Source organism: Tupaia chinensis, unplaced genomic scaffold (genome assembly GCF_000334495.1).
Source record: "Tupaia chinensis unplaced genomic scaffold, TupChi_1.0 Scaffold000316_1, whole genome shotgun sequence".
NCBI lineage: Eukaryota > Metazoa > Chordata > Mammalia > Scandentia > Tupaiidae > Tupaia > Tupaia belangeri.
Window position 1 is genome coordinate 5,396,567 of NW_006159809.1, and position 27,070 is coordinate 5,423,636.

Consider the following 27,070-nt stretch of genomic DNA (forward strand, 5'->3'; position numbering starts at 1 on the left):
TACCTGCCAAAGGTGCTCAGAGTTACCTGGAGACCTTGTCTTCCCTCCAGCAGGGCCCAACATAAGAGACAAATATCCACCCCGTCCCCCTCCCCCACCAAAAAACAACGCCTAAGGCATCTATAGAACCTTGAATGTGCCCCTTCATTGCAATGCGTAAGATATGATTATGCCCTTTCACCTATTTATTGAAGTAAAATATAGAATGACAGAAAAGTAGAAAGAAAAAAGTCATAATTTCACCACATAAACATTACCATTATTATTATTATTTTAGTTTTGCCATAGGTTACATGCGCTGCAGGGGATGGAATAGGGTAGTGAGAAGTCACCCCACACCTGGAGGGGATGGCCAGACTGCAGTTCCTTCTCCTCCAGTCTCTTCTCAGGATTTCAGGTGTATATGCACACGTGCCTGGCATGATATTCAAGCCTCTGAATTCAGGACTGAAACTACTAAGTTGGCCATATGGCATACAACTGTCTAAACCTCCATGCCATCTGCTGGCCTCTCATTTATATTATTTTAGTGTTTCTCTAGCTCTCTTGTTCTTCCTTAGAGATGTGAATTAAAATATTTGGATATATTTACTTTCATATTGAATTCTTAATTTTTAAAATAATTTTATTTTATTTCTTTTTACATTTCTAAAGTTTATATTTAATCACTATACATCTTTACAACTCACAGAATGGCTTTTGCCAGCACAAATACAGTGCATATAAATCAAGTCATAGATATTACCATATATGTTATCATCAACAGATAACTTTTCATTCTTGTGTGTTAATTTTAATTTTTTTTTTAGTTTTTGCTAGAGGGTGTGTGCGTGTGCCAGAGAGAGACACACACACACACACACACAGAGAGAGAGAGAGAGAGAGAGAGGGAGAGAGAGAAAGGAAGGAAAGTGAGAAATGATCAGTCTCTTCTCCATTCTCCTCTTAGGATTTTGGTCATGCACACACGTACCCAGAATGTTTTTCAAGGAACCAGGTTCAGGACAAGAAGGGTAGTGAGAAGTCATCCCATACCTGGGGGAGGTGGGGTGACTCAGTCAGCCTTGTAGAATCCCACGGCCTTGACAACCATGCCACTGGCTGGCCCTGTATATGGTTTTATTTTTTTTTTTTTTTTTTTTTTTACCTTGTTTTACCTCTTGTTCTCTTCTCTCTCTCTCTCTCTCCCATATTCTGTTTCTTCTTCCTCATCTGTTTCTTTTATTATATTATTTTTGATTGTGGAAATCTGGGAAAGATAAATGCTTCTCCGTACTGGCAATGTGAGAAAAAGTTGCTTCAGTTGTTAATGATGGTAATAGGAATTACTCCAGTAGGATTATTTTTTGAGTAATAAGTACTTTAGTGCATGTACAACATTTAAGAAAGGGCTATGTGTATATAAACTATTTAACAGAGGGTTTAGCAAACCTTTAAAATTGTAATTATAATTCATTTATAAATTTGAGCTGGAGTTATCTTTTGATGTTCTGGGTTATATTAGTAGAGCTAAGATAGTGTAGATTGTATTGCTGAGTGGTCAAATGATTGGTCTCTACTTTTTTGTGCTTTTTGTGAGTGGATGGTGTAAGTAACTTTCTGCCCATGTTCTTGAGCTGTCATACAAACTCATATATATCAAAACTTTCTTCAGAATTATAAATGGAATTAGTTCTCCACTTAGTGCTGTGTATTAGGATTTCCCTATGCTCTCCAATGATAATTTTTTAATAGAATGCTTAATCCAGGTCAAAATAAAGTAATGAAAAAACTGCTAAATACCAGGACTTTTAGCATTTCCCTGTGTTTAGCTCTTTATGACTACATGAAAGTGTTTCTGTTTGGCATGGGACTGATGTTTATCATTATGATACAGAGTTTCATGTTCTTCTAAATACAAATCTTTAACAGACACCACTGTATCATCCCCCTTAAAAAAACAAAAACAAAAACAAAACCAAAAACTGGCAACAAATGTTTTCTCTCCTTTGAGAGTTAACTTGGCAATTTGGAGCACAAAACCTTGATGTTTGGGAGCTATCTAATTGTTTCCATTGTTGCAGCCTGATTGTTCATGGTTTAATCATCAGTAGTTGAGAAGGAAAGCAAAAATGACTCCAGGCTGCATAGTACCATAAAAAATTTCCACCTGGAAGCAATTTTTTTTCTAAAAGTCCTTAGGGACTGCTGTCACACACACTCCCACTCCCCCCATCTCAGCCCCCCTTGGCAACAAGGGCAGAAACGCCAGTTCCCTTCAGAGCCAGGTCTTGTTGCAGTTTAATCATCTTCCTTCTAGCTTCCAGAGAAGGTTAGAGAACTAGGGAAATAACAAATTATTACCAGACACTACTCTCCTACAATAGATTTCCTTGAACCTTCTAACTTCTTTTCTTTGTTTTCTTTTTTCTGTTTAGCATTTTTGCTTGAAGTATAAATTATTTGTACTGTTAGAACTTGAATTTACTTTTTAGTAAGAATGTTTATTAATAATTTTAGTGCTTGTCTTTAGTTTAAATGTCTGAAACACTTTTGGGCACTGCTTTATGGACTTTTCATTTTATAATGCCTTCTCTGTGGGATATAGGCATTGTTCCAGGCATAAACTCTCAAGGAACTCATGGTTCTGTAGGGGAGATAGACGTATAAATAAATCATTACCGTATAGAGTGTTCAGTGTAGTACCCTTTCAAAGATATGAACAAATAAACATTTCAAAGCAGAAGGATGTCCGCTCTGTATTCCACCAGTGAATGTCATTAATGGTGGTGCCCATTCGATTTTAGGCCCATTATCAGTGTAACTTAAGGCTAATTCTAGGCATTTGTTCAATGACTTTGAGGCAATACAGAATGATAGCACATCTGGTGAAATTTACCTCAAGCCACACATAGTTTCCTAGGTTCAAGGCCAGTTCAGATTTGTGCAGTGTAAAGTGAGGGCTAGGTGGTGAATGATGATACCATGGCTGTTAAGGAATAACTCTTGTGTCCTTACCCATGTCTCTCCTTATCAAGTCTGGGGTTAGGTGCTCCAGAAGGTTTCGTTTTTGTTTAAAAATAAATTTTCCAATGATTCCTTAAAAAAGTTAGACTCTTACATGCTGCAACAGATGTTTATTGTAGAAAAAATTTCTCTTTGGGGAAAAGATGCCTAGTACCAGCATATCAGTAAGAAGGAGGAAAGTAGCCCTCAGTTAGAATCTTCAAGGCGTGGACTCACAGTCTCACTTGGTGCAAATGCCTCCAGAGAGTACAAGCTTAAACTCCTTATAATCTCTTTGGTTTTATGAGCAGTTTCTTTGGTTCTACCTTGTTACTAAGGAGGGGAGCTTCTATTCGAGTTTATAGTAGTTGTATTAAGGAGGAATGTTTTATAGAAGAGTTGAATTTTAAGCTGAATCTTGAAGAACAAGTAGGAATTTAGCAGATAAAATGATAACAAATGCCAGGACAGGGATTATTTACTATACTCAGGAAACTTCAAGTACAATTGTAGAATGAATGTGGGGGAGTATTCAGAAATAAAGCCAGATACGGAGGGGTGAATGTAGGTAGAAAAATAGGTTATATTGGGTTGAAGAGTCAGTCCAATTTAAGGAAATAGAGGAGGCAGTATTAAGTGCACTTGTAAAATGTTAACTGTGAATAGAGAGAAAAAGTAAGAGATATGATTGCAGAAGAAATTTATCAGAAGAGAGATTTTAATTTAGTACCTTTTCCCCCCTTTGGAATAATGAGCTTTTTTAAAAAAAAATATATGGAGAGACTTTTACTATAGGGTGTGTGCTCGTGTAGGAGAGGCAGAGACAGAAAGCAAGAAATCACCCCCTGGGGGGATGGCCACACTGCAATCCCTTCTCCATTCTCCTCTCAGGATTTTGGGTATGCACACACATGTGCCCAGTGTAAGTTTTAGGTTGCTGGGTACAACACTCGAACCATGGTCAACTACATGGGAGACCAGCGATGTAACCATTATGGCATTTGCTGGTCCTTTTGTTTTTTTAGAGAGAAATTTTTGCTACTGGGCACATGTGTTCGCCAGAAACTCAAAGGAAACAGACAGAAAGAAAGAAATCACCCCCTAGAGGGATGGTCATACCACAATCCCTTCTTCATTTTCCTCTTGGGATTTTGGGCACGCACACAAACATACCCAGGGTGAGTTTAAGCCACTGGATACTGGACTCGAACTGCAGTCAACTATGTGAGAGTTCAGTGACGTAACCATTATGCCATCTGCTAGTCCTAGGCCATATTGTTTTGTTAGAGAAGGAAGTTAGTGAAGGTAAACATTTGAAAGGGTAGAACAACACTTTCCTCTTCCCTTCTAAAACGGTATTGATAGAATAGCATCCCTGGAATAGAGAGAAATGAGATTTTTTTAGAGCATAGGTTTAGTTTTGTGTTGAGTTGGGAAACCTAATCCATTGAGATAGAAAGGAACAGTTGCAAAGATATATAGATAGGTAGACTTGTGTACTGGAATGCAGAAAGTTACAATTCATGCCTAATAAACCTGAATTTTCTTTATAATATGGGTGCAAAGCCATTTGCTGTGATGTGAAAGTCTCGATACTATAGGTAATGGAGTGATATACTGAGAAAAGACACACCAAAAGTTTCAATGATGGCAATGTATTTGTATGACAAAGTCTGTGAAAACGAAGTTCTACAAGAGATGCTACTGAAGTTGAACTTTGAAGAGAAGGGATCAATAGGGAGCCAGTTTTAAATGTGTGATATATTTAGAGAGGAGTGCTGATTCTTTTATGGAAGATTACTTTTGGTAAGGTATATAGGTTTGGGTCCACAACCTCCTTATATCTTTCATCAATTCTGGGAATTTCTCAGCTATTTCTTGCATACTACCTGTCTGTTATTTTTTTTTTACTAGAGCTTCCATTAAATCCTTCCTATTCTCCATGTCGTTTTTCCTAATGTTTCCTGTTTTATCTCTCTGTGTTGCACTTTATATATGTTCCGCCTTGTTAAATATTGTCCTTTACATTTGTTAAGATTCAAGTATCAGTTGTAGTTTTTATTGTAAAAGTTCTGTATTTCATTTATAGTTTGTCTTTTCACTTTTGGTGGATGTTTTTTTCTCTTTTGGGGTAATTTTCTCTTTATTTATGTTACATTTTTATTTATGTTACATATTTATTTTTAACTTATACAACTTAATTATTTTTTTAAAGAATTACTTTTGGGGGCCAGCAGGTAACATGGTGGTTGAGGCATTAGACTTCCACATGGCTGACTGAGATTTGATGATCAGACCTGGAGGCTTGCTTTATAAATGTGGGCCTTCTTCTGGGAGAGAGCCAGCTTGTGGTTGGTTTCAGATTATTATGGGAAGTTTTCTTCCTTCCACATCCAGAGCCAATACCAGAGGGGCAAGTTTAATTATTATGGGAAGTTTTCTTCCTTCCACATCTAGAGTCTATACCAGAGGGGCAAGTTTGTTTGTACTTTCCCTTAATGGGGAAGTGTTTTTCTCCTTTGTCTTTCATGAAGGATGTAGCTGTTGGTATCTTGACTTTATTCATTTGGAGGCTTCCTATTTGACTCCTCATGTTGAATAGACCATAAGCTGTCTCACGTTCTACATATGGCTATAAAATAGAAGCATTAGATTATAGCTGATTGGCAGATTCTGGATTCCAGTTACTATTTTATTTTAATTCCTTTAATTTTAATTTTTTTTAAATTTATTTTAATTCCTTTAATTTTCTTTCTTTTCTGTGTAGCCATGCACTGAAGATTTAGGGCCAACCTGCGTAGTGGTGCTGAAGGCAGCCAGATGGCCAACTGCAAGCTTCAAATCCCTACCTATGCGCAAAAAAGCTCAAAAGAAAGTAGAAATGGAGAGGGGATTGGAGTATGACCATTCCCTGTGTGTGTGTGTGTGTGTGTGTGTGTGTGTGTGTGTGTGCCGTCTCACTTTCCCTCTTTCTGTCTCTCTCTAGGAGCATATGTACCCCTGGCAAAATTAAAAAAAAAAAAGATTTAGAAACTTAGTTCTGCAGTTTCAGGAGTTTGATTGTAGAGTTTTTTTTCCCCCCATGATATATCCCATCTTCCTTATTGTTCGTGGAACTTCATTCTATTAATATTTTGCTTAGTTTGTCCTCTGTCACTTTTAGGGTAAAAGCTACTCTGATACCTTTCATCCATTTTCCACCAGGGTCTTCATTGTTTGTAGTCTTAAACATATGCATGGGGATCAGCTCAGCTGGTGATATAGTGGTTAGGGAGGCTGGATCCCACATGGCCCAACTGTGTGGTTCAAGTCCCAGTCCTGGCAGCTTGAAAAACATTTCTGGCACGTGTTTGTGCCTGCCCAGAATTCTATAAAGAGAGCTACAGGAGAAGGGATTGCCATGTGACCATCCCTCATGGTGGGTGCTTTCTCACTCTGTCTCTCTCTGACAAATGTATGCACCCTATAGAAAATTAAAAACACACAGTACTCAAGCATTAAAAATTATTTCTTAAAGAAAAATGGTACATGCATGCAGGTGTATATATATATATTGTGTGGGTGGGGCACAGTCACATATCGCTCAATGACAGGATATGTTCTGGGAAATGTGTCAGTAGGCGATTTTGTCGTGTGAACATAAACATCATAGAGTGTACTTACGTAAACCTAGTTGGTACAGCCTAATACACATCTAGGCTATATGGTTTGTAATCTATTACTCCTAGGCCACGAACTTGTAGAGCACATGACTGTACTAAACAGTGAAGGGAGTTTTAACACAGTGGAAAGTATTTGTGTATGTAAACATATCTAAACTTAGAAAAAGTGCAATAAAAATGCAATATAAAAGATAAAAAATGGTACATTTACATAAAGTACTTACCATAAATGGAGCTTCGGGACTGGAAATTACTCTGGGTGAGTGAGCGAGTGAGTGGTGAGTAAATGTGAAGGCCTAGGACATTACTGTAAACCACTGAAGACTTTATATGTGCTGTGCACTTAAGCCAAGCTAAATTTATTAAAAATTTCTTTCTTCAGTAGTAAATTAGCTTACTTTTTTACTTTGTAAACTTTTAATTTGTAATGTTTTTACTTTGTAATCTTTTACATTTAAAAAAACCTTTCTTTTTTGTAATAGTTGTAAGCTTACAACACAAACACATTGAATAGCTGTACATATTTTTTTTCTTTTTTTTATCATAGGGCATGTGTTTTGCTGGAGAGAGAGAGACAGAGAGAGAGAGAGACAGAGAGAGAGAGAGACAGAGAGTGAAAGAGCAAGGGAGAAATCACCCCTCAGGGGAGATGGAGTCTCTGCAATCTCTTCTCCTCCATTCTCCTCGTGGGATTTTAGGTATATATGCACATGTGCTGGAGTGATTTTCAAGCCACCGGTTTGAGATGCCAATTACAGTTGGCCATGTGGGAGTCTAGCACCTTAATTAGCATGTCATTTGCTGGCCCCAAATATTTTTTTCTTTATATCTTTATTCTAAAAGCTTTCTTGCTTTTAAAGTTTTTAATTTTTTTTTTTAACTTACTGAATGTCTTTGTTAACATCTTTGCGCTAGCCTAGGCCTATAAGGGTCAGGATCATCAATATCAGTCTTTTACCTTCATGTCTTATCACATGGAAGGTCTTCAGGGTAAACAAAGTAACGAAGTGACTTGGTAAACACAAGATGTGTAAGACTGTTGGTCCCCTTTCTGGCGGTGACGACCTCCCCACGAGAACATGCATCTCTCAAAGGACCTCCTTCATCCCTCTCCAGAAGAGGAGAAGAGGAAACCCAAGAAGAAGCACCTGGTGCAGAGCCCAAATCCCTATTTCATGGATGTGATGTGCCCAGGATGCTATAAAATCACCAGTCTTTAGCTAGGCGCAAGTGATAGTTTTGTGTGTTGGCTGCTCCACTGTCCTCTGCCAGCCTACAGGAGGAAAAGCGAGGCTTACAGAAGGATGTTCCTTCAGGAGGAAGCAGCACTAAAAGCATCCTGACTCAAGATGAGTGGGAAACCAGCCCAATAAACACATTTTGGATATGTCAAGGAAAAAACAAAAAAAGACTGTTGGTATGTAAGATGGCATACTATTGTACAGTAAGTTTTTTTTTTAATAAGAGTACGTTTTGAAATAATTATAAAAAGCATAGTATAGTAAATACCTAAGCCAATAGCAGTAATTTATTTATTTATTTTTTAAAGATCTATTTATTTATTTATCTGTTTATTTGTTGTGATTTTCAAGCTACTGGGTTTGGGTCTTGAACCGCTGTTGGCCATGTGGGTATCCAGCGCCTTAACCACCACATCACCTGCTGGCTCCAGTAACAGTAATTTCTTTTTATTATCGAGTGTTATGTATTGTGCATAATTGTATGTGAAGTACTTTTATATTCCTGGCAGCATAGTAAGCTTGTTTATACTAGTATTACTACAAACAAGTGAATTACATATTGCTCTACAACTACGAAGTTAGTAGGGGACAGGAATTTTCTACTTCTGTTATCGCCTTTAGGACTGCTCTTGTATATGTGGTCAATCATTAACCTATGTGTTGTTATGCAGTGCCTGACTGTATATGTGTATCTCACACACACACACACACACATACATATATATGCATACACACTATTTATCATAGAATACACATTTTTATGTATCTACATATATATATATGTATACATATAACATATAGTATACACAACATACACATCTGCAAATGAGGTCACTACATTTATTAGCTTGCTTCAGTGATTCTGACATTTAGCTGGTCTATTTTGTTATGCTCACATTTAATCTACCTGCACAAGTAGACCAGGACTATTCACTGAAGTGTTTCCATCATCCCATTGTTGGTTTGTTTTTCTCTATTAGTAACTTTTTTAAAAAAAGAATTAATTTATTCAACTTTATTTATTTAGTTTAATTTGACCAGAGAGGGACAGAGTGAGCAAGCGAGAGAGTGAGAGAGAGAGAATGGGAAAGCAAGCTCCTAGGTCTGGGACTCGAACCACAGTTGGCCATGTGGGAGTTTGGTGCCTTTAAGCACCACACCACCTGCTGGCCCTCTATTAGTAACTTCTGATCTCTGTCATTGGCACCATAATAATAATTTTAAATGTAGGGATTCTGAAGCATTTCAATAATTAATATACAGTCTTCTAATATTTACATATCTTTTCAGAATAATTATGTAATTAGTACCTAATTTCTTTTGTAAAGAATCTTGGAGAGTCTTACTTACATTCTCTAGACTTAGACGCATTATGATGGTGATAGATATTAAGTGAACTAGCAGTTTCATTTAGCTCCACCATTGCGTGTTTAAATGTTGAACTTGCCATATTGAATTCCATGCGGAGAAACTAGATCTAACCTATGAACTGTTTTGTAGCCTTGTATATATACCATCTATATTACTGCTCTGCTTTCAGCAGTTTCCCTGGTTACAATCAATGGATATAACTGGCTGTGTGTGGCATACTTTTTATTTCTTTTAATTGGCAGCAACATCCATAATCCAACTTTATTAAAGAGAGATTTTTTGCTGTAGGATGTATGTGCTCGCCAGAGAGCCAGGAGAGAATTAACACCCCACCCCCCACCCCCAATAGCCACACCACAATCCCTTGTCATGCCCATGGGCCTGGTGTGAGTTTTAAGCCTGCGGGTCCAGGACTTGAACTACAGTCAACTACGTGGGAGTCTTGCGACGTAACCATTATGCCACCTTCTGGTCTCTCCATGATACAACTTTTAACTGCTAGATTTCGTGACCATCGATGGAAGATGAAGTGGAATGAACCTTTTGCAGTTAACACAATCGATGTAAAGGACAAAACGAAGCTGCTAACATAGACCATTGTGCCTTTGTATCTTCACTTACTGGTGGTGATTAATTGTCCTAACAGTGTGACATTATCATGGTGGTAGTTAGGGCAGTCTCTGTATCCTTAATTTGGAATTTCCTTGCTTTCACTGTTTATTTTCTAATAGTCTGTTGTTGATTTGACTGATGTTTTGTGACAAGTTCCCCTTCTCCACTTTCCTGTGGTATTTAACCAAAACCAGGTTTTTAGTAGGCACTTTGGCTAGGTGCCTGGTGAAACTGCTCCGCCCTGTTTTTAATCCCTTTGAAAACAGACATCACTGGGGTTCCCTTCCTGCCTTGAGGGAGATGTCCAACACTGCGTTCTTTTAGTTGCATAGGCTATTTTGGCAAAGCCAGTTTGATACTTTGGTATCTGCAAGGGTGGAAAAAAGATTTGAATGTATTTGATTTTTTGTGGCACTACAGCATGTAAGTACATGGTGTTCAGCTTAGAATTCATTAACTAGCATCTGCTGCTTCTGTTATTGATGACGATATACACTGATCTACTTTGGGTGTATGTATTATAATACTAAGGTCTGAATTAAATTTATAGACATACCGAAGGAGAAGAGACTTTAAACTCCTCTTGACCTCCTGCAATTGCTCTTTCATCATCATGCTCAAATCTATTTTTCTGCTTTATTTTTAACTTTTGGAATAAACAAAAATACTAATGATGCTTTTATAGATCTTAATGAGAAGAAAATGTTTGAGGATTGAAACCATGTCAGAAGTTAAAAACATATATATGAAAAAAAAAAAAAAGAGACCAGAATAAACTCTAGAGTTTTTTCTCGGAATAATCAAAAACAAAAGACAAGTGCTTAGTCCTTTGTGTCTTGAAGAACCTTTGTGTTCTCCTGGTTCTGAAAACATCAAAAAATACTAATGATGCTTTTATAGATCTTAATGAGAAGAAAATGTTTGAGGATTGAAACCATGTCAGAAGTTAAAAACATATATATGAAAAAAAAAAAAAGAGACCAGAATAAACTCTAGAGTTTTTTCTCGGAATAATCAAAAACAAAAGACAAGTGCTTAGTCCTTTGTGTCTTGAAGAACCTTTGTGTTCTCCTGGTTCTGAAAACATCACAGAAGATATCCTTTGTATAATGTGATACTTTGTAGTATCCAATGTTGAGACAAATGGAAATCCACATCAGTTAGTCTCCTACCCCTCATCTTTCTCCATGTTCAGCATACGTGGAGGACCTGTTTTGTGCCATATTTTGTACTAGGAGGTGGAAATAAAATGAGTAAGGCACAGTTTCTGCCCAGAAGGAGATAAATGTACTAGTTGGGGAGGTTGACAAGTGAATATAGCTTAATAGGGCTGGTGGATGGCGTGGTGGTTACGGTGCTGGACATGGCTGCCCATGGTTCAAGTCCCGGACCTGGTGGATTGCTTTCTGACTTTCCCTCTTTCTCTCTCTTGTCAAATTAAAAAGATAATAAAATAAAATAAAACAGGATAGAATAGAATAAAATCTTCTTAAAAAAGAATATAGTTTAATAAATTCTATTGTTACCATAATCACAAAGAGTGAGCACATAACAGGGGAGGTTATATATATGATTAGGGAAAGTTTCCCAGAAGTAAGGTGCAAGGTGAGATCTGGAGAGTGATTGGGAATTTTTCTCCACTAACCTGGAAGAAGAGGGGAAAGAACAGTCTAGGTCTAGAAAAGAAGGTTCCTTAGCCACGTAAAGAATGACTTGCTGTTGGTTGTTTCTTTGATTTGTCTGCTACCTTTGAAGACTGGACATGCTGTGACATTTAGGATACTTTTTCTTTGCAAGTAACAGACTATAGAGGAAATGTGGTTTAAACCATAGGAAGCTTATTAAGTCATATGACACGAAGTCTGGGGATAGGGATAGGGCTGTTTCAGGATTGCTTTACCTCCGAGGACCCAGTGTTTTCCATCTTTCCTGTTTGCCATCCTCAGATTATTGGCAGTGTCTCACAGGGTTTGCTGCACCATGGGTCATTGTTTCATAAGGCAGTGTCCAAAGAAGGAAAAGTGGTTTCTTTTCTTGTGTCCTTCAGGAAAGGAAATTTCAGTTTTCCTTTCCTTCTTATTTATTTATTTATTTTAGAGGTTTTTGCTTTAGGGCACGTGCGCTCGCCAGAAAGACAGAGAGTGACAGAGAGACAGAAAGCAAGAAATCACCCCCCCAAGGGGGATGGCCACACTGCAATCCCTTCTCCCCCATTCTCTCGGGATCTGGGGCACGCACGCACATGCACCCATGTGAGTTTAAGCCACCGGGTCCAGGACTCGAAATGTGGTGGACTACATGGGAGTCCAGCGACATAGCCATTATGCTAACTGCTGGTCCCCCTTTCCTTCTTATTGACGAGAGTTCTGTCACATGCCTTTGTGTTAACTGGTTATAGACAAAGGGAATGGAATTATCATGATTGGGTTATAAACGAAGTACTTTTTACCTTTTGTGAATAGACTGGGAAGGTTTAAATACTAGAACGAATTGGGACTCTTCCTACAGGGACAGGAAGGAATAACTGTTGTGTAGGCACAACTAAGAGGCCACTGATTCATCTGGAAGTGGATGTTTCTCTCTCTTTTTAAACCACTTAGCTCTGTGTCAGGATTCACATTGCATTAAGTTTTTCTAATTGTGTTCTTTTTGGCAGTCAGGCCCATCTGTGTCAGTAACAAGCAATGTAATTTTGATTAAGGCATTTAACTTTTCTCAGCCTCAGTTTCCTCGAGTGTACAATGAGAGCTTTGTAATCCAACTCTAAGACCTCTTTTCATTCTAATGTGTTGGAGACCCATGTGACTTGCTTTCTTTCCTTCTTCTAACAAGAGACAGACTGATAGGACAATACTAAAGAGGACTCTTTCTAGCTGTGTGAACTTGGCAAAACCATTGGATCATCAGAAAAGTCATGATGCATTTTTGCATATAAAAACAGAAAAATACATCATGACTTTTCTGACAATCCAATATTTTCTTGGGTCTCAGCTTCCTTATTTATAAAATATAAATAATGTTTAATTTATAATGTACTGGGGATTTAAATAATAACATAACACTCATAGCATATTCCCCACTACCCCCATCTTTTTTAACATGCAGATTTGACCTAATATAGTTTCCAAGTAGTAATAGTTCATTTCAGGGGTATGGTAATATTTATTGAATAGAATTCAAGGGCCATTTTGTAAGTTAAAAATCTCTCTCGATATGAACATTACATCTAGGTAGGAGAGAGGTATAATGCTATTATGTTTAGAAGTATGTATTGGGTATAGACACAGACACTAGGGTACATATTTTACTTTTTGCAAAAACCTGTGGTTTATTTGGTGTTTTTTTTTTTATAATTAGACTACATTTCTTCAGTGAAGTCAAAATTTAAGGTATAAAAAGTTATTGTTAATTTGCAAGCATTTCCTCTTGTTCCCCTTTTACTAAGTAAAAGAGTAATCTTGGATTATCACGAATAATTAAACTGGTGACAGTTTATTCCACAGATAGATAGTCTCTTTTGACTATGATACATCTGAACATGTCAAAAGCATCTGACTGTTGTCAAGATCCTTTTTTCCAACATAAGTGGGAATGTAAGCATTAGAGTGCTTTATATATAATTTAGTAATTTGTTATAAGTCTTTGGCTTACAGCTATTACAGAATATAGTTTTTAGAGTTTTAAGCAATCTCTTAACTTGGCCACGTTCATTTCAAGGAGTGTTAGAAATGAGCCATCACTAGATGGCAGTCTTTCCCAAAAACTTTAAGTAATTTATTCGTTAGCAGACAGGAAAAAAGCTTCACTTTGTTCTATGATGTCAACTACCAACATAAGGTTGGTTTTGGTAGATCTCTGACCTTTCCAGAGAATAAGACTTGTTCATTCTTGTTTTTAGGCTTTTGTATCTGTATGGATATATTAATTAGCAATGACTTATGCTGAAATATGCCAGAAATGTTGATTCAAGGTGAACCAGTAGGTATTGTTCAGTCCATAATTGCCTTTTTCTGTGGTAGACAATTTGAAACCAACCTTTTTTTTTTTTTAATGATTTTATTTATTTTTATTCCTTTTTAAATTTGCCATAGGGGTACATGCACTCACCAGAGAGAGACATAGAAAGAACTAGAAGGAAAGTTAGAAAGCAAGCCACCAGGTCCAGGACTCAAACCATGGTTGGCCATGTGGGAGTCCAGCATCTCAATCACCCTGCCACCTGCTGACCCCCTGAAACCAACCTTTAATTCAATGATTTTTAACCTCTTTGGTGGCCAGATAGAAAGAAACAATAGATCCTTTTCCCTTAAAGATATGCATATGTGCATCTGCCTAAACATAAATATTCACGTAGAATCTGGGAATCATGGATTTCCTAAAGTATACTCATGGATCTAAAAATCTATTAAATACAGTTAACATTTCTGTTTTAATTTTGTGACTCTTTTATTCTAACTTTTTAAATTTTCAAAAAACTCTTAGGGTTCACAGTAAACCTTTCATGTATTCCATATATATTGAAGAGAATTAATTTTTTTTTAAGAGAGAGATTTTTGCTATAGAGCACATGCGCTTACCAGAGAGATAGAAAGTGAGAAATCATCCTCCAGGGGGATGGAAAGTTCGCAATCCCTTATCTTCCATTCTCCTCTCAGAATCCTGGGCATACACACACACGTGCCCCGTGTGTGAGTCTTAAGTTGCCAGGTCTGGGACTCAAACTGGAATCGACTATATGGGAGTTTAGCAACGCAACCATTCTGCCATCTGCTGGTCCCTTTAAATTTTTTTTTTTTTCAGGGAGAGTTGAAAAGAATTTCACACTCACAAAGGTTATAAGATAGATGAAAGAGAGTGATATGGAGACTGAAAATTTATTAACTTCTTTTGAACTACTGCCTATTTATACTATTCTGAAAATGTATGATCTTTTACATTATTGACTGAATTTGAAAGTGGAAGTGAATTATAGAAACTTAAAGCTAAGCTAGTAATTCAGAGAAGTTGTAATGGATTGCTTCCTATGCTCTAAATGAGAAAACTGAGAGAGAGTCAGAGAGATGAACTGAATTGGCCAAAAACTCAGCTACTTAATTGCAGTACTGAGACTAAGGCCATATAGTCAGGCAGCGGAAATCCTCATCTCTTTTATTTCTTTTTTCTTTTTTAAGAGTTATTTTATTTATCTTTATTTTAATTTGACCAGAGAGGAAGAGAGAGGAAAGTGAGAAAACAAGCTGCCAGGTCCAGGACTCAAACCATGGTTGCCTGTATGGGAGTCCAGTGCCCTTAACCACCATGCTACCTGCCGGCCCCATTTTTTTTTTTTCCTAATAGGAATTTCAGGGAACTCGAGGCGGCATTATCACTCTCTGGGTCTCATGTAGCACCCTCTTCCCAGTCAGCCACCAGTATCATGGCATGCGTGACCTGCCTAAGTAGATCAACTGAAGGATCCTGTAATCTTTTATATGGATCTAGCATTGTTAAGTCACGTTTTATAGTTGTGCCAAGTTTCTTTCTTTCTTTCTTTCTTTCTTTCTTTCTTTCTTTCTTTCTTTCTTTCTTTCTTTCTTTCTTTCTTTCTTTCTTTCTTTCTTTCTTTCTTCTTTAAATTTTCCAGAGGGCATGTGGACTTGCCAGAGAGAGAGAGACAGAGAGGGAGAGGGAGAAAGCGCCTTCTGATGGGGCATGGTCACACTACAATTCTTTCTCTTCCATCCCTCCATCATGTTGGAATTTGGGGCATGCACACACATGTAACAGGTGTGTTTTTCAAGTGGTCATGGCTGGCAATCTAACTGCTTGGTCTGCCATGTGAAATCTGGCATTCTTAATTATTAGGGCAAAGGGCTGGACCATGAATTTCTTGAATTTGAGATTTTCTTCTCTCTGAGTTTGTCTTTTGTGATGTTACTGTAGGTCTTTGTAGAGAGAAAAACAAAACCCAAACAAAAAAAACAAGATGGTTTACTTAGAACTAGACTTACTAGTGACCTAATTTCGATGTATTGCTGAGTCAGGAGGTACTGAATTTGAAACTGAAGTTGTCCAGTGAATAATACCACCTTATGCCATTTATATCAAGGAGCTTTCAATGATTCTTCCCATTCTCTAATTTTAAGGAATATAGATGTCTTTGCATGGAAATTTTTCTTATTTTTCCTTTGAAAAAGGAAAAGAACTTTTTTGAGATTAGTTGAAATGCCAATGGTAGATTTTGTTTTATATATTCCAAATAGTTCCTTCAAGGCCAGTGGTTATTCTGTAACTTTTCTTGTCAAAACAGGGATTGTTTGGAATTTCTTTGATAATCTGCCTTTATTTCAAAGAAAGGAGAATGAATCTAGATTGCAATGCCTTTTCAGAAGGAAGTGTTCAGAATCTTTTCTGGAAGCTATGTATTTCTCTGTGGTTACTACTGACTGAGCTTTGGCGAGTGGTACTGACCTTTTGAGGAGAATATATATTCTTTTTTTTTTTTTGTAAGTTTATTTAGTCCATGTGAGAGAGACACAGAAAAAGAGACACAAAGAGAGAGAGAGAGAGAGAGATAGCATCCCTAACAGGGTCTTAATGTCATGTATCCCCAGCCAGCTCAGATCATGGGTACAGATGAGCCCAGCATACTTAGGGAAGTTTCTGGAAGTGATCTAGTAACCTTTCCATGGAGGTCTGACTTGCAGAGCATTATAATTACTGTTGTGCTATTGTCATGCCCCTGAGAAGGTGATTTCTGATCCACAGGATCAGGAAAGCAATTCACAAATAATCAGAGAACCAGGAAATGTTGGCAATGAGCAAACATGTATTTTGTTGAACAAACGTCAAAGATCAAAGAGATCTTAGAGATAGTTTTAGTCATTCTCTAGTCAATGAATATTACTTACTGCCTACTACATGGTATACCTGGCACCGTTCTAGAAGTATAGTGGTTAATATGGCAGAAAAACTTGAATTTATAATTCAATTTGAGGGTGGTAGTAAGGAAAGAGACATCAAACCATGCACAGCAGAGATATAAGGGATGAGAATTATTAGCAAAAGAACAGTGAAAGAAAACCCTTAAGGTAAGAAAAAACAAACAAACAAGCCAGTATAACTGGAGCATAGAAGATGGAGGATGATGGGGTTTAGGGATGGAGATTGGAGAGAAGAGAGAAATAAGGGTAGAGAGATAAAGACCATGATGAAGATTCAGACTTTATTTATTTATCTTTTTTAGCCCTTGGAGAGAGTGAAGCAGGAGGATAACATCTGAATTATTGCTTTAAAAAGATCATTTTAACTGCTGGGAGTGTCTGTATTGGTACTGGGTTAGCGAGGGAGATGGGAAGTATAGATTGGAGACTGTTGGGAGGCAGTGTGGCAATGATTTGAACTAGAATTTTAGTGGAAATGGTGGGATATGGTCAGTTTTAAGGCATGTTTTAGAGTAAATTGTTCAATTCAGTTGTTACTAATGGACTGGATTTGAGGGGTATATGACGGAAAGAGATTAGGAGTGTTTCTTGGAATTTTGGCTTGAGCACCTGGTTAACACAGTTACCTGTGGTAGGGTGAGTGGGTGATTGGGAAATTTGGGATAGAAGAGGTTCGAGAGTGGAAATAGGTTGCTGCTAAAGGATTTTTTCTCCTCCCCCTCTGTGTTAAACTTGAGATAGCGTTTCAAAATTCAATTGTTTTTGTTAAATAATAGCTGGATATTTGAGTGCTTAGGGAAGTGCTTTGAATTGTATGTCAGTGCTGTATAGATGGTATTTTAAAAAATTAATTAATTAATTAATTAAAATTTGACCAGAGAGGGACAGAGTGAGTGAGAGAGAGAGGGAAAACAGTGAAACAAAACCCTTAAGGTAAGAAAAAACAAACAAACAAGCCAGTATAACTGGAGCATAGAAGATGGAGGATGATGGGGTTTAGGGATGGAGATTGGAGAGAAGAGAGAAATAAGGGTAGAGAGATAAAGACCATGATGAAGATTCAGACTTTATTTATTTATCTTTTTTAGCCCTTGGAGAGAGTGAAGCAGGAGGATAACATCTGAATTATTGCTTTAAAAAGATCATTTTAACTGCTGGGAGTGTCTGTATTGGTACTGGGTTAGCGAGGGAGATGGGAAGTATAGATTGGAGACTGTTGGGAGGCAGTGTGGCAATGATTTGAACTAGAATTTTAGTGGAAATGGTGGGATATGGTCAGTTTTAAGGCATGTTTTAGAGTAAATTGTTCAATTCAGTTGTTACTAATGGACTGGATTTGAGGGGTATATGACGGAAAGAGATTAGGAGTGTTTCTTGGAATTTTGGCTTGAGCACCTGGTTAACACAGTTACCTGTGGTAGGGTGAGTGGGTGATTGGGAAATTTGGGATAGAAGAGGTTCGAGAGTGGAAATAGGTTGCTGCTAAAGGATTTTTTCTCCTCCCCCTCTGTGTTAAACTTGAGATAGCGTTTCAAAATTCAATTGTTTTTGTTAAATAATAGCTGGATATTTGAGTGCTTAGGGAAGTGCTTTGAATTGTATGTCAGTGCTGTATAGATGGTATTTTAAAAAATTAATTAATTAATTAATTAAAATTTGACCAGAGAGGGACAGAGTGAGTGAGAGAGAGAGGGAAAGTGAGAAAGCAAGCTTCCAGATCCAGGAATCAAACTGTGATCCGCCATTAACCAAAGCCTTTAACCACTGTGCCACCTGTTGGCTCCTATAGGTGGTATTTTAAAGCCATGGGATTAGATTGTGTTGCTCAGTGAAAAAAAAGAGATTTTAGGGGTACTTAGAAATGTCACAGAGGAGAAGGAGAAGAGAAAGGAGGTTGAAAAAACATGTCAGTAAAAGGTTAAAAACCATTGAAGTACGGTATAATTGAAGTCTACAGAAGAGGAGACTATCAGACCATAGTAGATGCTGCTATTAGGTGGAGTAAGATGAATACTTACTCTTGTAAGGTGAGGAAATGAGGAGGTGAAGATTAGAAAAGGAGTTTTCCTGTAAAGGGGAGCAGAAAAATAAGGAGGTAGCTGGAGGGCGAGGTGTTGTTAAGATATGTTTATAAACTCATGAGAATGATCTATTAGAGAGGGAAAATATGCAAATTGTGTATGATTTCGGTAGTGATATCCTTGAGACAGCAAGGATTGACAGCAGATAAGAGTCTGGGAATATTTTTGTTGTTACAGGAGAATGGACTGAAGTAGGGTTACAGATGTGTGAGTAGGTTGGTTGATTTTGGTGGGGAAAGGAGATATTTCTCTGTGTCCTTTTTATTTTTTATTTTTTTATTTATTATTTTTTTCGTAAAGTATGTAATCAGATCAGCAGCTGAGAGGGAGTGGGTGAACATTGGAGAAGAGGAGAAGAAGATTCCCATACATAGATAATTTGGAGAGTATAATGTGATTTTTTTATTGGGGGGGGGACAGTTTTAGTACAATTATCTAGAGGTTTTGAATGTCTATTTTAGATTTGTAATGACATAGCTATACTGAGTCTAGCTATATGATTTTTCTCTAACAGTTCAATTTCTTGGGTATGGTCCTAGAATAACGGGCTAATTTGCCTTAACAAAATTGGATTTTTCTAGACTAGTTGAGAAGAAAAGTACAAGGAACCTTCAGTCCTTTTACTTTATGATGAGAATTCTGTGATGAATATTGCCAAACATTCAAATATTTTGAATGCAGGAGAATGCAAAATTTTGGGTTGTCCTAAAAATGTTCATTTAACATGAATACATTTGGATTTCTTTGTGACTTATGCTCCTTGAATACCTCATTTTCAAGGAAATTTGCTTTTGGGTTTGTAATTCTGTTTCTTTTTAGAAGTAACTGTGGGGTGATCTTCATGTTATCTTTTTAAAGGTCTGTCTACGATGGTGAGGAACATGGGCGGTTCATGGAGAAACTTGAAACTCGCATCCGCAATCATGACCGAGAAATCGAGAAAATGTGCAACTTTCATTACCAGGGCTTTGTGGACTCCATAACCGAACTGCTGAAAGTGAGAGGAGAAGCCCAAAAACTCAAAGTAAGGCAATTCTTGTTTCTCTCTCCCATGCTGGGATTTTGATGGCATTACAGCATTGGAGTTGCATTGCTGGTTACATATTTATACTGAAGATTATTATGCAGTAAGAAAGGAAGTTATACTGAAACCCAGATCATTGAGATTATGACTAGTAAGTTAAAAAATCCTTCTAAGACAGTGTTTAATTGGAATAACTACGTGTGGATCAGAATCTGTGCTTGGTAATTGTTCCTTTTCAATTCATTTTAACTCTTTATGTTATCTGCTTCCTTGCTTGACACAAGCTGTTACTCTGCAGATAGAATTTCAGGATGTTGCTATAGATTTCTTTGCAGCATGGCATCTAGATCAAAAGACAGAAAAAACCAATAGTAAGTAGTTGCAGAAGGATTTCTATCAAAACATGAAGGTTCTTTCTTGGGACAGATTCAGGTTCTGGAAGGAGGCCAGTCACATTTGGTGTGATCCTTGGTCTAGCACATTCACTTATCTTGGATAACAGATTTTGTTTATTGATCTTAAATCTAACTGCTTTACTAAATTCATTTATTGCATCTAGTAATTTATGTGTAGTTTTTTGAGTTTCCTATTGATAAAAACTTCTCATGTGATCTGTAACTAATACTTTTATTTTTCTATTTCTTTTAATATTTTTTTCTTATTGGAATTAGAATTAAAATCCTACAAGGATTGTCCTAGGTATGATATTAACTTGCCCAGGAAAATTCATCTAAAGAATATATTGGTAAGAAAAGCAAAGAAATAATTTTATTGAGAGGCTAAGTTGGCTGTTAGGTCTTATAATCTAAAGCTCCCATAAATTAAAAACTCAATTTTACTGCAAAACATGACTTAAATGTACCTTAGACTATTAAATTTATTAATTTATTTTAGTTAGTATAGATTTTTGTGTTTTGCTACAGAAGTATTAATGTTTTTTATTGTGGGGTGTTTTCCTAATCCCCAGTGGGAGATGTTATATAATATACAATAATATACAATGTGTGTCTTATCTTTAAAAAATCTCCAGAATTAAGTCAAAAATATATTGGATCCTGCATTTTTTTTTTTTTAATAATTTTTTTTGCCATCACGTGCATGTGCTTGCTGGAGGGAGAAAGAGACAGAAAGAGGGAAAGTGAGAAATTACCCCTCAACAAGAATAGCCACCTTGCAATTCCTTCTCCTTCATTTGCCTCTCGGGATTTTGGGCATATACCATACATACTTAGCGTCACTTTCAAGCTGCTGGGTCTGGGACTCAAACTGTGGTCGACCACATGGGAATCTGATGCCTTAACCACCATGCCACCTGCTAGTCCCCTTTTGTAGTTTTTTCTTTTCTTTTCTTTTTTTTTTTTTTGCCATAGTGTATGTGTGCTCACCAGAGACAGAGAAAGTGAATAATCACCCTCTCTGGGGGCATGGCCATTCTGCAATTCCTTCTCCATTTTGCTCTTAGGATTTTGGGCACACATGCACACTCACCTGGTGTGTTTTTCAGGATGCTGGGTCCTGAAAACCATGGAATTGGCCACGTGGAATCCAGGGCCTTACTGACCATACCACTTGCTGGCCCTCAGTCTCACTTTTTAAAAATGTTTATAAGGTGGCTATAGTGGTTAAGGCATGGTGATTAAGGTGGTGGACTCCCACTGGCTGACTGCTGTTTGAGTGCCATAACTGGTAGCTTGTGTGCATGTGTGCCCTCTAGCAAATTAAAAAATAGTAACAATGATAAATAAAATTAAGTAAATAATTCTTTAAAAAGATAAAAAAGTTTATGAACCTACATAACGGTATCTGGTCATCTTAAGAAATATAATATTGCCAATACAATTAAATGCCACTTTTTTACCCTCTCAGCTGATTTTTTTCCACCAAGTGGTATGAATTTTTGAAATTTTGAAAGCATATTTAATTTAATTAATACAGTTCCAAAATTTGGCCAGAGAGAGATACAGAAAAAGAGAGGGAAAGTGAGAAAGCAGAGTACCAGGTCCAGGACTTAAACTGTGGTCAGCCCTTTGGGAGCCCAGAGCCTTAACCACCACACCACCTGCTGCCCCCTGCTTGCCCATATTCGTTAATGCTTAACTATTTTAACTTAAAGTAACTAATATCCTGTACCCATTTAAATACCAAATTAATTTCAGAGGAACTAAAAGGTTAAATGTAAAAAAGAAAAAGAAACTAGTAGGAAATACAGGTGAATATATGATTTTGGAAGTAGGAAACACATTTCTAAGCCAAATTCCTAAACTAGAAAGAAAAAAAATTGATTGATATGACTTTAAAATGAAAGAAACTATTTCTACACATAAATTAAAAATTAAAAAGCACGCCAACTGGTGGCATAGTAGTTATGGTAGCTGGATCTAACATGATAGACTGTATAGTTCAGTCTCAGACCCTGGGGCTTGAGAAACACACTGGACCTGTGTATGTGCATGCCCCAAATTCTGAAACAAGAAATGGAGAAGAAATTACAGTGTGATCATTGCTCATAGGGGGAGCTTTCTCACTTTCCTTTTCTCTCTTTCTTTCATTCTGTGAACATATGTACCCTCTAGCAAAATAACCAAAACAAACAAACAAACAAAAGAAGAACAAATAGTAAGTAAAAAATATTTGCAAATACATATGGTAAATATATGGCAAATGATTGATATCCTTAATATATAAAGATTCTTTACACATTAATGGGAACAATGAACAGTTTAGTAGAATACTAAAATTACATGTTAACACACAGTTTACATAAGGAGAAATACAAAGGGAGCTTTACAATTTAGAAATAATTAAAGGAATACAAGTATTAACAATAAGGTGCCACTTAATAAAATGATGGTAAAGATGAAAAAAAATTAAAATTGGTGATGATAACGAAATTGGAATGCCTGATTAGAATCTAGATCGGTGCAGCCTTTGAGAAGAGCAACTTGTTAATAGTTATCTATACTTAAATCTTCACATAATTTTTTAAAGGTTGTTAGTGCATGCAAGGAAGTGCATGTGATATTTTTTATAATAGGTAAAACTCAAAACTGTCCCTAAAAATCATTTAATAGAAAACTATTAAAAAATATGATATTACATCCATTTGAAAGAATAATAAACTTCACATGGAAAGTATTAAAAATGTTTGCTTAATGTATAAGGCAGATTAAAAATATGAACAATATCTTATTTTTATAAAGTAAATATGCACATATTTTAAAATGTACACAATAGTCTGGGCACGTATGTGTGTGTGCCCAAAATCCCAAGAGGAGAATGGAGGAGAAGGGATTATGGCATAGCCATCTCCCCTAGGGGGTGATTTCTTGCTTTCCGTCTGTCTGTATCTGTCTCTCCGGTGAGTTCTTGTGCACTATAGCAAAAACTCTCTCTGAAAAAGAAAATGTACACTATAGCATAAAAAGTTTACAAGACTGTAAACCAAAATATTATTGATTATCCTTGGATAATAGATCATTAGAATGGTTTATTAGTATATTCTCTTTGTATTCCAAATTTCCTGCAGTTTGAAATGAAAATTTTGAACCTTGATTAGAAAACTCTTGGCTGCAGTATGTATACTAAAACAACACTTTTGTTCAATGTGGGAATACAGTAAGTAGGTGGAAATATAGTAAGTAGGTGAAAAACGACAAGGGCTATGATGTGGAGGAAGGAGGAGGAAGGGAAAGGTGGCAGTAATTCCTGTGAGATAAAAGTATCTTTGGACACCAAGACTTCGTGTGTGTGATTGACCCAGTTGTGTGGCACTACTGTAGTGTGACACTACTGGATCAATCCGGTGTGGAATTAAATGGGGAAAACTTGAGATCAGCAGATGGTGTAATGGTTTTGTTGCTGGACTCTCACTTGGCCGACCACGGTCTTAGTCCTGGGCCACGCAGCTTGAAATTCAGTGACTTGAAACTCATGCCAGGAGCGTGTGCGTGCCTGCCCAAAATGCCAAGAGGAGAATGGAGGAGAAGGGATTGCAGCAAGACCATCCCCTTTGGAGGCTGATTTCTTGCTTTCTGTCTCTCTGGCAAGTGCACATACCCTGTAGCAAAAAAATCTCTCTAAAATGGGAAAGGCTAGAATTTTATGAAAGGTTTGGATTCTCTCTCTAAAACGTATGTACATACATGAGAATGTAAGCTGAAAATGATTTCAAATGACTTAATAGCGAAACCCACAGAGTGACTCCTAGAGCATGCTTTTCGATCATTTTCTTGTCATGGCACACACAGTGTTATTTGAATGACAGGCACATAGGGATAGAGGGGATTTGGGAGAATCCAGGGCTTGATCAAAAAATCTTTATGTTTTCTTTATGTGTTATAGGAAAAATAAAATATAGAGTATTAAGATATATTAAGTCTCTCTAGAAATTTTTCAAAAACCCTTTTTATCATTTTAAACTTGCTACCTTGAAAGAACTTTTTTTAAAAAATAATTATTTATTTAATTTTATTTATCATTATGATTATTTTTAAAATTTGCTACAAGGCATTCATGTTCACCAGAGAGAGACAGAGAGAGAGAGGGAAAGCGAGACAGCAAGCCGCCAGGTCCAGGACTTGAACCAAGATTAGACATGTAGGAGTCCAATGCCTTAACCACCATGTCACCTTCTGGCCCTGAAAGAACTATTTTAATACTTAGTTTTATGTTTAAAATGACTATATGTAGATGTGATTAGATTTTTAAAATGATGACTTCTTTTAATTACTCATAGAAGAAGGTAATTAAAGAAAATAATGAACTGGGCTGGCAGGTGGCAGGGTGGTTGGGGTATTGGACTCCCACATGGCCAACTGCAGTTTGAGTCCTGGAATGACCTGGTTGCTTGCTTTCTCACCTTCCCCCTGTCTCTGTCTCTCTGCCTCTCTGGTAAAATTAAAAAAAAAATTAAATGAATAATTCTTTAAACAATGGAACTACTTTTATATCTGTGCGAAAGCATAGACTATTTGGACACCCCTGTGGCCTGGTGGTTAATGGAGTCGGAACTCACATGGCCTACCATGCCATTCAAATCCTGGCCTCAGCAGCTTGAAAAACTTGTTGAGGTGTATGTGTGTGTGTGTGTGTGGGTGCATACCCCAAATCTCAACAGGATGGAGAAATGGAGAAGGGATTGCAGTATGACAGTGGTCCATGGAATACCTCCTTGGCATTTATTACTGATTATTACCCATAACACTATCCAGTTGCTGATAATCACTTGCTGGTTCACAATCATTTCTTCTTATTGCTCTCTTCTTTTTTCAAACTGCTCGGGATGCCTGCCCTGAAGGACCACCGGAGCTGGAGGGAACCAGTTTAAGATGTATGCCTCCTTCAGGCTCTACAGTTACCCGAAAGACTGAGGGGATTAATGTCTAGCAGTACATATGGGAGGCTCTGGTCTAGGGAGTCCGTTTGACCTTGGTTAACAAACTATGAGAAAGAATTTAGAAAATGGAAAAGGATAAGTATTAACTATTATCAATATTATTTAACATAATAATGAAAAGAAAATACCATCTCCAAGGTACCCATTATTATTATTATTATTATTGGAGAGGTTTTTGCTATAGGGCGTGTGTGCTCACCAGACAGACAGAGAGAGAAAGAGAGACAGAAAGTGAGAAATCACCCCCCAGGGGGGATGGCCACGCCACAATCCCTTCTCCTCCATTCTCCTCTCGGGATCTTGGCATGCACACACACGTGCCCAGTGTGAATTTAAGCCACCGGATCCGGGACTCGACCCATGGTTGACTACGTGGGAGTCCAGAGACATAGCCATTACGCTAACTGCTGGTCCCAATTATTATTATTTTTTTAATCTACAGAGTGCACACACACACACACACACACACACGTTTATGCTCTTTGTATCAAAAGAAGTATTAATAGCATCCTGGACTGTTGGTATAGTTAGTTTTCGTTGTTACGTATTGAAATAGTTATTGGATTCAAATAGTTACTTTCTTTCTTACTGAAAACATTGGTTAGGCACCTATGGATATGTTTTAGAACCATGGTTTAGAACCATGAAATCAATTTAATGGACTTTGATCATTATTTTAAACAAAACCTGAATTAAATGGAACAGAATCAAATGGAAAATAAAAGCACATTACATGTAGTAAGGATAAACATTGTTTCTTGAAAATTGTGTTTGTATGTTTTCTGTACTTGTGTACCGAGTTGTGATGGAAAATGTATTTTTTATAATGAGTTTGAGTTAAAAAAATAAGTGAAAAATGGTGCCTTCATAAAGCTATTTAATGGGGGCATTAATAATACATTTGGAAGAACTTATGGAGGAGTAACTTTTAGGAAATCTCTGGTATAGGATAAAAACACACTTTTGGGACCAGCGGTTAGTGTAATGGCTATGTTGCTGGACTCCCACGTAGCCGACCACGGTTCGAGTTTTATTTTTGAGTAATTGCTGTGAGGTGGGATAGCACTGTTACTCAGGGTAACATTCCTTCCCCTCTTCCCCACTGCTTAAAAACTTTTTCTTACATAATCCTGTTTTCTAGCAACATCTGTTTACTAGTTCGAATAATAAGCTTCATTTTTAGGGAGCCACCCTTTTCTTGTGATAGTGCTTCAGATATCTGAAGGGCAACCATTATTCAGGTATGGTGTATAGTGTATAGGACCCAGATATACTATATAGTATTTCCAAATAAATATTTCTCCCTCTCTGTGCTAAAAGTTGTTCATCTGTTTTACATATAGTAACTTTGATCCCCTCTCCAAAACTGTTTCTATCTAATCATGTTTTAGCTTGTCAGTGGCCTTCTTAATACATGGCATCTGCATGCCATTTTTATAATGTGATCTTTCAACCTTACCAGCTCACTTCTTCTTTTTTTTTTAAATTTATTTTTACATTTTTCCACAAACATTTACTTTACATATCAAGAATTTGTAACTCATACCCCATAGTTCTTGAAAGTTAATAAACAACTTTCAAAATTTCAAAATTCTGAGTTTTAAAGATAATGTTCAAAATATTACTTATAATTTTGTCTAATTTTGTTTGTGACTCTATAACAACAGAAACAGTATGGTTTTAAATATTTTTGAGAAAATATTTACATGTCAACTACTCAAATTGTTGAAAAGCAAATGCCCAGCACACTAGTCTCACATAAACCTTCTCAATTCA

The 27,070-nt window shown here is 36.9% G+C and overlaps 1 protein-coding gene across 2 annotated transcripts in view; it reads left to right on the forward strand.

The window, feature by feature from the left end:
* EXOC6B (exocyst complex component 6B) overlaps positions 1 to 27,070 on the forward strand; it is a 682,873-nt gene that overhangs the window by 71,938 nt on the left and 583,865 nt on the right. For both annotated transcript variants that reach the window (XM_006151262.3, XM_006151263.3), the window contains exon 2: positions 19,734 to 19,899. In XM_006151262.3, coding sequence (XP_006151324.1) covers positions 19,734 to 19,899 — 166 coding nt within the window. The remainder of the gene's footprint in view (positions 1 to 19,733; positions 19,900 to 27,070) is intronic.